The sequence below is a fragment of the Populus euphratica genome, unplaced genomic scaffold (assembly GCF_000495115.2).
Source record: "Populus euphratica unplaced genomic scaffold, PopEup_1.0 scaffold8.1, whole genome shotgun sequence".
NCBI lineage: Eukaryota > Viridiplantae > Streptophyta > Magnoliopsida > Malpighiales > Salicaceae > Populus > Populus euphratica.
In genome coordinates this window covers 2,581,423-2,594,186 of record NW_011499855.1, presented here as the reverse complement: position 1 = coordinate 2,594,186, position 12,764 = coordinate 2,581,423, and the positions used below count along the sequence as shown (strand labels likewise).

The window sequence follows — 12,764 nt, the reverse complement described above, 5'->3', positions numbered from 1 at the left end:
TTTTTTATTCACTATTATTAGAATTTTCTAGTTTTTTAAATATATAAAAGATTGTAAATATCTTACGAAGAGATGGACGAATAAAATGACATATTATTAGAGTCTACCTATAATTGAGGATTTTGAAATTTAAACAAACCCCATTATCTATTGGCGTCAGCTGTGTTAATGCGCATCTCGTAAACTAGACTTGCAACCAGCAATAAATTCGCATCAACACATAGCATAAAAGTTCCATTCCGAAGGCACTGGCTCAGCGGTGGAATGGCGCTTTGCGCTTTCTGCTGTCACGAGTTCGAGCCTTGGAGTTGCATGTCTGTCAGCCCCGCGCTGCCTTACCTGCCTGCTGGGTTTGCAGGGTGTTCAGTGGGCCGTGGGGATTAGTCGTGGTGCGCGTAAGCTGGCCCGGACACCCCACGTAAATCAAAAAAAAAAAAAAAAAAAAAAGTTCCATTCCAATAGACATACATGATTGGTCGTGGGGACGCACAGGTGACTCTCTAAAATTATTTTTTTTAATTGTTTCATTAGAAATCGCCATTTCCACGTAGGGATCCATGGATTAAAAGTGAAGCAATTCAGGGCATAAAAAACGAAAGATAGAGAGATCTATGTTAAACAGTCAAATAAAATCCAAATATCCAATGCTCGAACCAAGAAAATAAAATTTAATAAAATAAAATCCAATGCAAATAAATCATTGATAAGGCATTATTTGTACATCCTTTCTTGCAAACAAGTATTATTGTTATCTCATAAAAAATAAAAATGAAAGCCAATGAACACCATGGAAGTTGCATCACTTTGCAGCAAAATAGGAAAACAAGGGACAAAATATGAAAAGGAAGTTCGGCATTTTATAATGGAATGGAATGGAATGGAATGCAATGAAATCCTGCCAGTTCGAAAAAGCTTAAGGAAATGGTGGCATTTTTAACTGATTTTTTATTGCATTATTAGGTTATCAACTGTAACTCGTGCGAAATGCCAATTAGCCCTCAAAATTGCCAATGCAATTTAGCCCCTTCAGCTTTGATACACGAGATTTGGTGTTCCGCTTCATATCCACCTTGTAGCTTGGTAGATAACTCTTCAGGACCCTGTTCTCTTCCATTAGCCTGCTGATTTGGGCACGAAGATGCTTGATCACTTCTCTCTTCTCGTCATTTCTCTTTATTAGCTCACTCTGCTGCTGTAAACTATCATCTATAAGTCCTGAGACCTGTAGCCTTAATTCATTCCGCAGTTTCTCCTTTTCGAGGCTTTTCATTCGGAAATCACGGCCATCATTGTTTCCATTCAATCCAATACCATTAATGATCTTTTCCAGCCCACTTCCATTAACGTCCCTGTCATCATCACGATCGGTCTTCAGGATCTTGTATTTCTCACTTGACATGGACTCATTTTCCCGTCTAATGCTATATTTTTCTTCTGCAACCGAGTCAGGAAGGGAAGTTGGTGCTTCCGATTTGGTGCTTCCAACATTATCTTCGTTACATGCCTGGAAGAGTTGAACTTGTTTGGAGGAGTTTAATGACGAAGAGGATGATATTGATCTCAAATGGGAAACATAAACGCATTCCGATCTAAGTTGATCGTACTTTTCTGCTAAATAACGGTAGGATTTGTGCAAGTCGTGCACCAGGTTTATAAGCTCCGGTCTTCTCTGATAAAACATCTCAGCTCTCTTTGCAAATGAATCCCCATCGTCTTGTATAATATTTAGGATCGTTTTAGTCTTGTTATCCAAATCTGCATTTTGTCACAAACTTCACCATTGATTAGCCTACTGTCCTAAAAATAAGTGATCCCAGCCAATGAAGCCATAAAGATAGCATTAGAGAGATAAAAGATGTATCTCCTAGCGAATAGCAATGCTTTTGTGCATTGAAGGATATGATTTGCAGCAAGACGGGTCATTAAAAGCAGAGGCGGAATTGTTTTAATCTTTAGCTTGGCAAAGAAGTGAAGAATTGCTAGCAATCCATAGAGAAGATGGCAATAACATTTGCATAAAGAAAAAGCATGATAAATAACCATTATAATGAATAAAACATTTATTCAAGAATCATGAATGAAAGCCTAGAGAGACAGGGAGAAAAACCTGAGAGGGTAGCTTGAAGCCATTGGGATTGTTGAAGACGCTTATGGCTATCAGACCACCATGAAAAAGAAGCAGAATTGTCATTTTTGTCCTGCTCCTCCATTGAATACAGTTGTTTCTCAGAGAAAGGTCCGTCCCAAGAAACCTCGTCAAGTGAAAGCTTGGATATAAGACCAAAGCAAGCAGAATGGTAGACTTGATTACGAGCGTTAAACCTTCAAGGACACCAACCTCCTCTAGAACTCTGTCACACTCCAACAACAAGGGACCCCCATTTCTTTAAATTCCAACTTGACTAATAACCCATAACCCTCTGAGGATGTTTGGAAAACAAGTAGAGGTTGTTTTTTTAAAGTGTTTTTTTTTTAAATATATCTATTACAATATTATATTTTTTTTATTTTTTATAATTTATTTTTAATAACAACACATCTAAATAATTTAAAAATATTAAAAAATAATTTAAAATCAAAATCTTTTGAAAACTCCGTTTGAACCACGGAAAACACACCTGAAGAGAGAATTCCTAATCAGCAGGGATACGCAAAATCCTTTTTTTTCAATATTCTCACTCTGAATATTCTCTCCCCTTTTTTTTCTCACTCTGAAGCCTTGGAGCTGGAGCCTGCTTCTGCTTGATTAGACTGACAGCCTTTTGTATGGGCTTAGCCCATATCAGATGGTTTTTTATGTGAAATAGTTTGGGAGAAGAAAGGCTTCAATTGAAAAAAAAAAAAATTCATTTAAAAGTCTCTAGTTGGAGTCGATATCATGTAAGATGTCTGGTAGCTTGTGTGTAGGGCAGCATGCAGATTGCGATATCTTGGCGCATTTATATCGTTAGTGTAACATAAAATTCATTTTCTAGCCTTTTAATATTAAGAAGCCTGCCTAATTGGCTGAATTGGAAGCAGATTCCAATTTGCCATGAAAAGCAAGCTCTTACGGAGCCAGATCGTATGCCTCGGAGGAGAAGGGGAGTCAATTCTCCCGAAAAAACGAAAAACTGCAGGCAGCTTGCTCTAAATATCCCCACCATCAGAGGAAGCAAGGGAAATTGAAGCCCGTGGATGCTTGGGAGACCATCTACAATAACAGCAGCTAGATATGGAACATCGTTCGATTCAAGTTCCCGTGGTCCTCCTGCCACTGTCGGCAACCAACCTATTTATAGCAACTCCTGACAGATTGTGCCATGAAGACAAGGAAGAGAGGCCATGGCTTCACCAGAAGCGAAGTACCAGTTGGCAGAAGCACTTGTTTTTACAATCCTGGTTAAACAATATCGTGATGGGTGCTCCCTTTCAAGGAAGCTATTTTACACCATCATCCATAATTTTATTTTACATAACCCCCTTTACCTTAAATTGATATACAGCGAACTACCATCTACCATTTACAGTTCAAGAATACATCAATCTCCACTTCCTTTAATTATTTTTATTTTTATTTTTACCCCGGGCATTTGAAAAGAAATTTAAGCAACAAAAAGGACAACGTATAGAGGCTACAGCCACAAGGTAAGGCAGAGCCGATTCACACACTTCGCCACCTCCAAATACGGAAAGCATACGGGCCAAATACGCTAAATGGAACTGACAAGCGACAACCACTACCCGCTCGGAATTTCGTATCTTCAACTTCCAAAAAACAAATATATATAAAAAATCTCATTGCTATACACAGCACGAGCAGCGTGCGCTCCCACCCCATTTATCATTTATCCCTTGCAGCTCCATTCCCCCGCCCCTTCTCACGCCACTCCTTTTCACTGTAAATGACTTCTCCCATATGACATCCCAGCACAGTTACACAGGTTCTCGCTCTTTAGCTGTCATTTTCTTTGTTAATTTTAGATTTTAGTCTTCTGACCTTAAATCACTCTCCCGTAGTATATTGATGGCTTGCCCGCAATTTCCCATTACCCCACAAGACGTTTTAAGCCATCTTGAGCACCTGTCAGGGCAAATTTCATGACTTGCCCCGAGGTAAATTTCCTTCAACGTCGCCACCACAATTTGCAAGGGTCAACGACACTCAGTCATTTCCCATTTGAACTCTTCAGGTTATAGTCAACAAAACGGGCGGATCACCAAAGTCAAAACTATGTCAAACTGCCTGGCCCGATACTTCACCTTCACATCCCGATAATGCATCTCCACTTAATGAAATCTTGATTTCATGTTAATCAGGTTTAGTTTTTAACAGATAGGGGGGTCATGTTGGTGATTGTTATGGTTTAATGGCAAACTCTTGCTCATTTGCTCTTCGATAAAGCAAAGCTGATGCTTCCACCCTGTGATAATTAAGAGGGTCGAGGGTGAAAAAGTGAAGGCAATGGTCAAATGTGAAAAACAGTACAAAGCTGCATAACCAAATTCAACAATAGAGAACACTCTCACCAGCCAGGATGGACAACGAATCTTCCCGTGGAAAGAGCCCAATTCACCTGTTCAAAACAATAGAAATCATGCCTCTGACTTAAAACACATCTAAACATTTACCCTTCCAAAAGACATTTCACATGTCAAGGAGACAATGCACAAAACTGATTTAAATCACCCAGTTTATTTTCGTTTCTTTTTTTTTCCCCCCATGAGAAGGGCCTGCAGTATCTTGCATTTTTCAAAATTTTAAACCGGTTAGAAGTAATTCTGATTTAGATTTCAATCCTTGCTGAAAAGCGGAGCAGAATCAGTTGCGTTACCTTATCAGTCCCAAGGGAATTGGCAACTACATGAGTAACCTGTTCGTCTATCTGGTTCGTGCAGACAGCACCAAACTGTTCAGCTGTCTGCCACAGTGGATGAAGGTGGGGGTTGACTTCACCAACTGGAAACACCCTACTAAAAACTACACGACAGCCAGCCAAAATTTTTCTCTGCTCTGAGGAAAGGATATTTCTTACATCTGCTTCATCTAATGAATGATGGGTGAAAAAGTTTTGGTGTATTCTCTCAATAACCTATTTCAAACAAAAAACAAAAGATATAGGGTTTGTAAGTTCAGTAGCAAGAATCTCAGGGCAAGTACAAGATTTGCCTCACCGCTAAAGAGCATGCCAAAGTTCCATCTTCTGGTCTCTGATCATGGTCAATCTCCAAAAGAGAAGGACCAGGAAGCCCAAACTGACGTCTACTGCAAGGGAAATAAATATACCTGCAGCACCGATGGGTAAATGGGTAAAGGGAGAAAAAATGATGCAACCAATAGAAATAAATGCTTTCATAGAAATGATGGTCTCCAATGAGATTCATGATACTTGCCTTTCTACAACTATCAAGTTCAATTTGTTATGGGGCCACACTCTCAACGAATCATCTATGATAACGACACCCGACTCCATACCCAACACACCTTCAAGATCCTTGCTCTTGGGAACCCTTTCATCACCATCTAACAGATCTCCATCATCACCCCTGGAGACAACTCGTCCAGCAAACAAAACCCCTTTTGGATCAAGCACTTTAGCCATCTCGGTAGCATATAACTTGTTTCCCATTGTGTAAAGATGTAGCTCATACAGTTTACTAGCCTAATTGCAGAACAAGAATTGCATTAGTTTGCATAAAATACATGAAGCCCCAAATCAGTTCTTGAACCTGACTGGAGTTACCTTTTCTAAGAAATTCCAGATCCCAGGACGCAATTTCGTCCACATCCCCATATGAGGAAAGCGAAAAAGATGCCTGTATGGCTTTTCACGATCTTGTTCTTCTTTTTTCCTCAAAATCTCATCATGCACAGGATCTACTTCGACAAACTGAAAGGGTGAGAAATTGCTGAATTAATACAAAAGAACTTGTTTGTCAGCTGTTATCCTGAAGGGAAAAAGGGGCCATATTTACACAACAAAAGGAGAATTGCCTTGGCTGAATTGAGAAGCGTATGATCCAGATCCAAAACAAGGCAGAGCTTGCGTGCAGCAAACAGTTTCTTCTGTTCTTCTATCCTTCTTGCTCTCTCTCTCTGTATAGCAGCTTTTTGCTGGTCATCATAACCTTCAAAAAGATGCTCAACATCTTCCCAAGTGTTCTGTGAAAGAGAACTTGCTGCAACCACTTCAGGAGATGAAGCAGGTCCCATTTTCTGGTCAGAATTTGAAGTTCCAGTTTTACCATCCACTCTGTCTGACTTAATTTGAACAGGTTGGGATGCAACATTCTGAGAAACAAAAGGTGGAGTTGTACATGTTTGAGAAACAGATACAATATCAGCAATATTTTGCAAGCTCTTTGTAAATGACGAGGAAATATCAGGTGGCACAACTGGATTCAATTCTGCTAGCCCCTCTTGTTTTTGCAAGTTCTGATTATCTTTAGTCCCTTGGGTGGTGGATGTAAGGGTTGTTGTTTTGAATTGTTCGGATCCCAAGCTCCCAGCCCTCTGGAGTGCATTATTATGGAGAACACGACGAGGATCTCGTGGTTTCATTCGAATTTTTCCTGACTCGTCCTGCAGGGTCCAAGTCCAGATATCATTAAGAAGTCTTCAAGATACTAGGAAAGTTATTTTGAAAATTTTTTAACTGTTTAATACTAATCACAACAGGTTTTATCTTATTTACTTATTGTATTATACCAGAGAAAGAAGAGCAATCAAGACCACGTCAATAAAATTTACAATTTTTTTGTATTTGTAAAGATCTTGTTCCAGCGCGCACAATAGATATATATATATATACATACATACATACATACATACATATATATATATAACCGAAACTAATTTCAAGATCAAACAAAATCCAACCGCATAGGCACTCCAAAGAGGCACATGGTTCCACTCAACTAAGCTCCATTCCCACCTAAGCACATTCTTGGAAAAAATAATCATCATTTCAAGATGCTCAAGCATACAATTAAGTACTTACCGTTGTAGCTACTTGAGAAGGAACCTGGGCCTTTCCTGCAGATCTTGGCAAAATCCCTGAGGGCTGTGAGGAAACAGCATTCACCTCAGGAGTTGCTCCAGGTACCGAGCTTGAACTTGGAGGATGTGATGTACTTTTTGCAGGATCAGCAAGCTTCTGCTGCCCATCTAATGCTAATCTCTGTTGTTGTCCCATCTTAAGTATATTTATCAACAGTGTCGGATTCACAGTGATGTCCTTCAATAAATCGGGTAGGGATGCTGTAGTAGTGCTGGTCACTGGTGCCTGTTCACTTCCAGCAACGGTGTTAATTCCCATAACTGGCACCTGCACATTGCCACTACAATTCACATTGGACATGACACTACCAGTACTAGGACGAACAACTCCATTATTTATTCTTTGACCAGGTTCTGCATTCTCTGCCCGCTGATTTTTGTTCACAGTTTGAGGTTCAGCCATATCAGTGTCCTCTAACCAGCCACCAGTTCCAGTCATACTTCTAATATCCCTAACACCACCAAAATTATCAAATGAATTTCTTTGCCTTTTCAATGAAGTACCATCCAAAACATCCTCCTCTATCTTCTGCTTCCTTGAACCTGCTATTGCTCCAGAAGGTTCCGCTCTAGGTGGGTTATTCACCATCAGCAAGGTACGCTGGTTCTGGTCCAAAGCACTGACATCAGTATTAACATATCGAAGCCTAGGGTCCCTGCTCTTTGCTGATGCTTTCGCTGTTGAACTAGTCCCAGAACTCACTGGTGCGGAATCCCTAGTGGGGATAACAACACGAATGCACGAATTGTTGAGGTGGGGAGGAGGAGGTGGTGGTGGTGGTGGTGGAGGAGGAGAAGGAGAAGCACTTTTTCTTTCTGAAACAGGTGGATTTACAGTTCTGTAGTTAGCAGTCAATGAACTAGAAACTTCCCCAGCAATATCACCATCCCCATTGCCAGATTCTTCCGAAGGTGTTGGGCTTGGAAGTTCATTTGTGAAAAACGAATTACGATTGAATTTTTGTTGATAGCTGGAAACAGCTTTGAGTGCATCAGTTTCATAGGGATGCACTCTAGGCTCTTCTGTGATAGATGCCACCTTAGGCACAGGCAACCCAGAACTAATCATTCCATCCCCAATAGGCAATAATCTTTGAACAGGAAAAGAAGGTGCTGTTTCCCGTGTTGGTGAAGGAAGACTGTCTTCATCATGAAATTTTTTGAGGTCGAGCAAAGGAAGCAAAACTCCTCTACTCCTAAAACTAGGTACACCTGGTTTAGGAGGTTCTATTGAGAAGTTGGGCTTATTATGAACAAAAGATTCAGCAGCAGAAGGTAATCTATTCATGGTAGTCAAATCGTAACCTGCATTTTTCGATAAGGAATCATTATCCCTCTCATTCACTTTACCAGAAACCTGTGTTTCTCTCTCTTCACCAGCACTTGAACTTGACAAAATATCATGAGAATCCAGTGAGGAAACCATGAGCTCAATCTGTGAAAACAGACATATTATTTATGTTTCCTTGGAGATACAAACAATCCCCCCATAATTAGCAGCATGCCACTTTGAAGGAAAACAAAGACTAACAATCCTAAAGTCGAAGTTACAGAAATCACACACCTCTTTGGTATGCTCAGGAGAGAAAAATGAAGGATCATGGCTATTTACAAGGGAAAGAAACCTGTAACCAGAAGATCCAATGATGAGACATCTAAAAAATTGACGTACGAAAAAACAAATTAACGAACATGACAAAGTCCAAACCTCATGAACACGCCCTTATTCTGCTCCTTTAATTTTTGGTTCATCGAACTAAAATACTGCGATGAACAAAAATTCAGTTTCCAAAATGTTTCCAGCAGCATCATAAATTAACATTAAATAGAACAGCTATACCAACATGTATATAACGATAAGTACTCCTTATAGAATGAAAGTGAGTAAAAAAAGTATTATTTAAGTGCCTCACCGAATTAACAGCTCCAATTGCAGTGAACAGCAACCGGACAAGACTATCTTTTGAGGGAAAACCATTTTCATTTACCCTAACCAATTCCTTCAAGCTCTCCAATGCGTTATGCAGTTTCAAACAAACTGCCTCAAATGACCTACAAAAAGACCCCAACAAAACAATCAATCCCGTTATAGCAATTACCTTCACCAAGTACTTCACAGTCTTCATTTCTAAAAAAATTCACATACTTTCAGTAACAAAATCACACACTTACTTTTCATCTTTAATCGCACTGACACTCTCCAAATCTTCACGAATGGACTTCACCCTCTTCTCAGTATCAACACTCACCATTCCTCCCTCACTCTTCCCCTCCGAATCCAAATCAATCTCCCCTTCCTCTAACTCCCCTTCCTCTTTCTCGATATCAATAACTTTAACCACGTCCATCTCATCACCACTATCATCGATCACAACAGTGCTCTTATCTTCTTTACTACTATTCACAGAAGACACCGATGATTTCTTGGAACTATCATCAACTTCCACCTCAACAAACAGCTCATTTAATGGCTTGTTTTGAACAGCTTGTGCCCAAGCAAGATTATACAAGCCAGACATGTATCCACCTCCAACTTGATACTTGTACAGATCTCTCACCGTCCAAACTTTCTGTTTGCTGTTGTTGTTGGTAGCGGATGATGGTGTTTCTTTCACTACGACAACTTCTTGCTTATTAAAATCATCTTCACTGATCTCTTCCACTGATGCTGTATCCGATATTTCCCCTTCTTCCACGTCTTCCATTTTACCACTGCCGTTGGCGACGGAGGAGGCGGTCTCATTTTTACCCATCGCTACCTATCTAGGGTTTTCTTCTTTTCAATACACTAAAATTCAACAGGATCTAAACATCTACTCCACAATCAAGAAAAAATAATCGATAAGAATCTAACAGATTTCATGAATCTTGAGTACAAAGACAAACAGAATGGTTCGATTTCGTTTTCTTTTCTTTTTTTCAAAGATCCGAAGATCAACAAATTTCAGTTCTAACTTTCTAACTTTTCAAAATTCTTATCTTAGATTTCAGATCTGTTTGTTGTTGTAAATAAAAATAGAGATGTGAAGTTCAAAGTTATATTTTTTCTGTTCTTTTTTATTTTTAGAGAGCAAGGAGGGGAGAGGGAGAGAAACAATGACTTAGATTAATGGAGGATAAGTGACGACGACATTGGAAGAAAGATGAACGAGGAAAGGGTTCATTGTAAGGAGGAAATGCAATGCGAATCATGGGTTTTAGATCTGGACCCTACACGTCATCGATCTGGGAATATTAGGTGTTCATCTTTTAAGTACAAAAGTAAATCCGGATTAAGTTTCAACTTGGTTTTTATTAAGATTTGAATTTTATTTTTTTAATTACTTTTTTTAATATATTAATATCAAAAATAAATTTTAAAAAATAAAAAAATATTATTTTAATATATTTTTAAATAAAAATATTTTAAAAAATAATGAATTACCGTCACATTCTCAAAAAAACCCCCTTTTAATCTTAATTTTATATTAGATCATGCTCTAAAATTTAAAATCTTATAATTGAGTTTTTTTCCAGAAATAGAATTCAAAGGGGCACAGTATAAATATTTATTTTTTTGGAAAATAGCATATTAGCAAATTTATTTAGAAAAATCACTTAAGACTTATTTTTTTAAAAATAGTTGATGTAATTTTTCAACCTCTCAACTTTCTACTAAAAAAATAATCAACTCAACAAATTATATTTAATAAACTTATATAACAAGATAAGATCAATTAAACTATATATATATATAGATAACAAATCATACTCAATAAAATTATTAATAAATAAAAAAATCAATTCAGCTATACATCCATGAAAACTCATTCAAACTCAACTACAAGATAAAAAATTAACAACACATGGCTAATTAAGCTTAATACCTTGTATATTAAATCAAACTCTCCACCAATCTAACATGAATATTCTACGGGGATAATTTAAACTTCTTGATTATTGTTGTAGAATATTTATGTTAGATTGCGTAAATTTAATGAAAATTGATGGGAGCGTTAGATATTACTGTAAAATTAGCATTTTCGTGGCCGACTAAATGTGTATCGCCTAACACATGATGAAAGTGAAGTTTAAAAACTGAAATGTAAGCAATTAAAACTACAGGTACAAAATATGTAAAAATAAAAAACTCAAAGGACCGAAGTGTATTTTTTTCTTTTTACTAAATATCACTTACATGGAATGTAACACTCTCTTTTAGATATATTGATTGTCATAACTTAATTTTGGCCATTTGGTTTTTAATTTAATTTTTACAGGGTTGTATTTTTTTCTTTTTACTAAATATCAGTTACATGGAATGTAACACTCTCTTTTAGGTATATTGATTGTCATAACTTAATTTTAGCCATTTGGTTTTTAATTTATTTTTTACAGGGTTTAAAATGAAAAATTAAAAGATCAGAGATTTATTTCGATGAAAAGTGTGATTTGTCAACTTCCGTGAAAATTAAAGACTACAACGTGCCTTTGTCATTCTAGCCTTATTCTCAAGATAATCCTTACCTTTAAGATAATCCCTATCTTCTTCAAGATAATCCTTACCTTCAAGTTAATCCTTACCTTCTTCAAGATAACCCTTACCTTGTTCAAGATAATGATAGCTGTCTACTTTCAAATTCGATTCTAATTCAAACTTCAAAAAAAAGAATGAGTTTGATTGAAACTTGGTTTCTCACATGCGAAGGGACTTTGCCACTACAAATACAAATCTCAGGGGGAAAGAAAAGAAAAAAAAGATGAACCCGAGAACAGAGAATTAACTCAGAAAAATAGAGCAAAAGAAAGAGAGAGAGAGGAAGGAGGACGATTAGAAAGAAACCCTAAAAGAAAAAACCTTAAGAGGAGGTCATTACCAAAAACCCTAAAAGAGAGAAACGTAAAAAAGAAAAGGGGCGGCGGACCCTATACTAGCCGTCGCCCCTCTCAATCCTTTTTCTTCCCAGTCTCCCTCGACTTCGCCTTCAGCAACCACACGCCTAGGTAAGTTTCCTTCATTTCTTGCTAAATTAATTAACTAGTTACTGTGTTTGTTAAGGGTGTGCTTGGCAAGCATAATTTTTATGTCCATTCTAATTTGATATTTCAACAAACAAACCCCTTTTTAATAACATAAAATTCCAAAAATATTTGGGGCCTTCGCTGATTTATTTATGGACCCCTCGCACTTTTTTCTTTTCTTTATACTTGTATTTTTTTTTGTAGATGTGCTCAATTTGTGGACTATTTCTATTAAATACAAATATGTCGTGCAACTTTTTTTTAAAAAAAAAACTTCCATCTAAAAAGGGCAAATAATAATAAAGGATAAATAAAAAAAATGAGATAGAAAATTTCTTCTTCAAATTCATTTTTTGCGAAAATATTCATTGACGTCAGAGTCAGGAGTATTGTATTTTTGGTTTTGTGTGATATTTACCAACGCTAGAGTTGGAAATATTCATAAGAATTGTTCACTGACGCCAAAGTCGGGAACATAAAAGTAACAAAAAATTACAAAATTACAAAATATGTATGCATGAATAAAAATAATGCAAATTTATTGGTTTATTCACTAACGCTAGAGTTAGGAATAAAAAATATCAGTTCAAGTTTATATTATTTTTATTCGTTGTATTTTATTTTATTTTATTTAGCTAGAAAAATAAAAAAATATGTGCATGCGTAAAAATAAATTTATTTGATTTGTTTATTCACTGACGCCAGAGTCAGGTATAAAAAAATA

The 12,764-nt window shown here is 37.2% G+C and overlaps 3 protein-coding genes across 4 annotated transcripts in view; all 3 read right to left on the bottom strand.

Moving 5' to 3' along the window:
* Nucleotides 1–913: 913 nt before the first annotated feature.
* LOC105123081 (uncharacterized) lies at nucleotides 914–2,345 on the bottom strand. The gene is made up of 2 exons (XM_011022552.1): nucleotides 2,108–2,345; nucleotides 914–1,755 (listed from the first exon to the last, which is right to left on the bottom strand). Exons 1-2 carry the CDS (start codon nucleotides 2,208–2,210, stop codon nucleotides 992–994), a joined length of 867 nt encoding a protein of 288 aa, XP_011020854.1. The 5' UTR covers nucleotides 2,211–2,345; the 3' UTR covers nucleotides 914–991.
* LOC105123083 (uncharacterized) overlaps nucleotides 1,777–12,764 on the bottom strand; it is a 26,212-nt gene continuing 15,224 nt past the window's right edge. For both annotated transcript variants that reach the window (XM_011022554.1, XM_011022556.1), the window contains exons 16-17: nucleotides 9,412–9,425; nucleotides 1,777–1,789 (exon numbers count right to left, since the gene is read on the bottom strand). The gene's annotated coding sequence lies outside the window, so the exon portion shown is untranslated. The remainder of the gene's footprint in view (nucleotides 1,790–9,411; nucleotides 9,426–12,764) is intronic.
* LOC105123082 (RNA polymerase II C-terminal domain phosphatase-like 3) lies at nucleotides 3,543–10,142 on the bottom strand. Its single transcript, XM_011022553.1, has 12 exons — nucleotides 9,212–10,142; nucleotides 8,953–9,091; nucleotides 8,748–8,803; nucleotides 8,604–8,664; nucleotides 6,981–8,474; nucleotides 5,975–6,562; nucleotides 5,724–5,870; nucleotides 5,374–5,642; nucleotides 5,155–5,266; nucleotides 4,815–5,072; nucleotides 4,510–4,556; nucleotides 3,543–4,403 (listed from the first exon to the last, which is right to left on the bottom strand). Exons 1-12 carry the CDS (start codon nucleotides 9,790–9,792, stop codon nucleotides 4,340–4,342), a joined length of 3,816 nt encoding a protein of 1,271 aa, XP_011020855.1. The 5' UTR covers nucleotides 9,793–10,142; the 3' UTR covers nucleotides 3,543–4,339.

Excerpts from the sequence above, each read along its gene's own strand:
- LOC105123081 (XM_011022552.1), bottom strand. The coding sequence starts at position 2,210 with ATGGAGGAGCAGGACAAAAATGACAATTCTGCTTCTTTTTCATGGTGG. Across the intron at positions 1,756-2,107 it reads GCTTCAAGCTACCCTCTCAG|ATTTGGATAACAAGACTAAA; the intron begins GTTTTTCTCCCT and ends GACAAAATGCAG.
- LOC105123082 (XM_011022553.1), bottom strand. The coding sequence starts at position 9,792 with ATGGGTAAAAATGAGACCGCCTCCTCCGTCGCCAACGGCAGTGGTAAA. Across the intron at positions 6,563-6,980 it reads CTTCTCAAGTAGCTACAACG|GACGAGTCAGGAAAAATTCG; the intron begins GTAAGTACTTAA and ends TGGACCCTGCAG. Across the intron at positions 5,643-5,723 it reads TCTGGAATTTCTTAGAAAAG|GCTAGTAAACTGTATGAGCT; the intron begins GTAACTCCAGTC and ends TTCTGCAATTAG.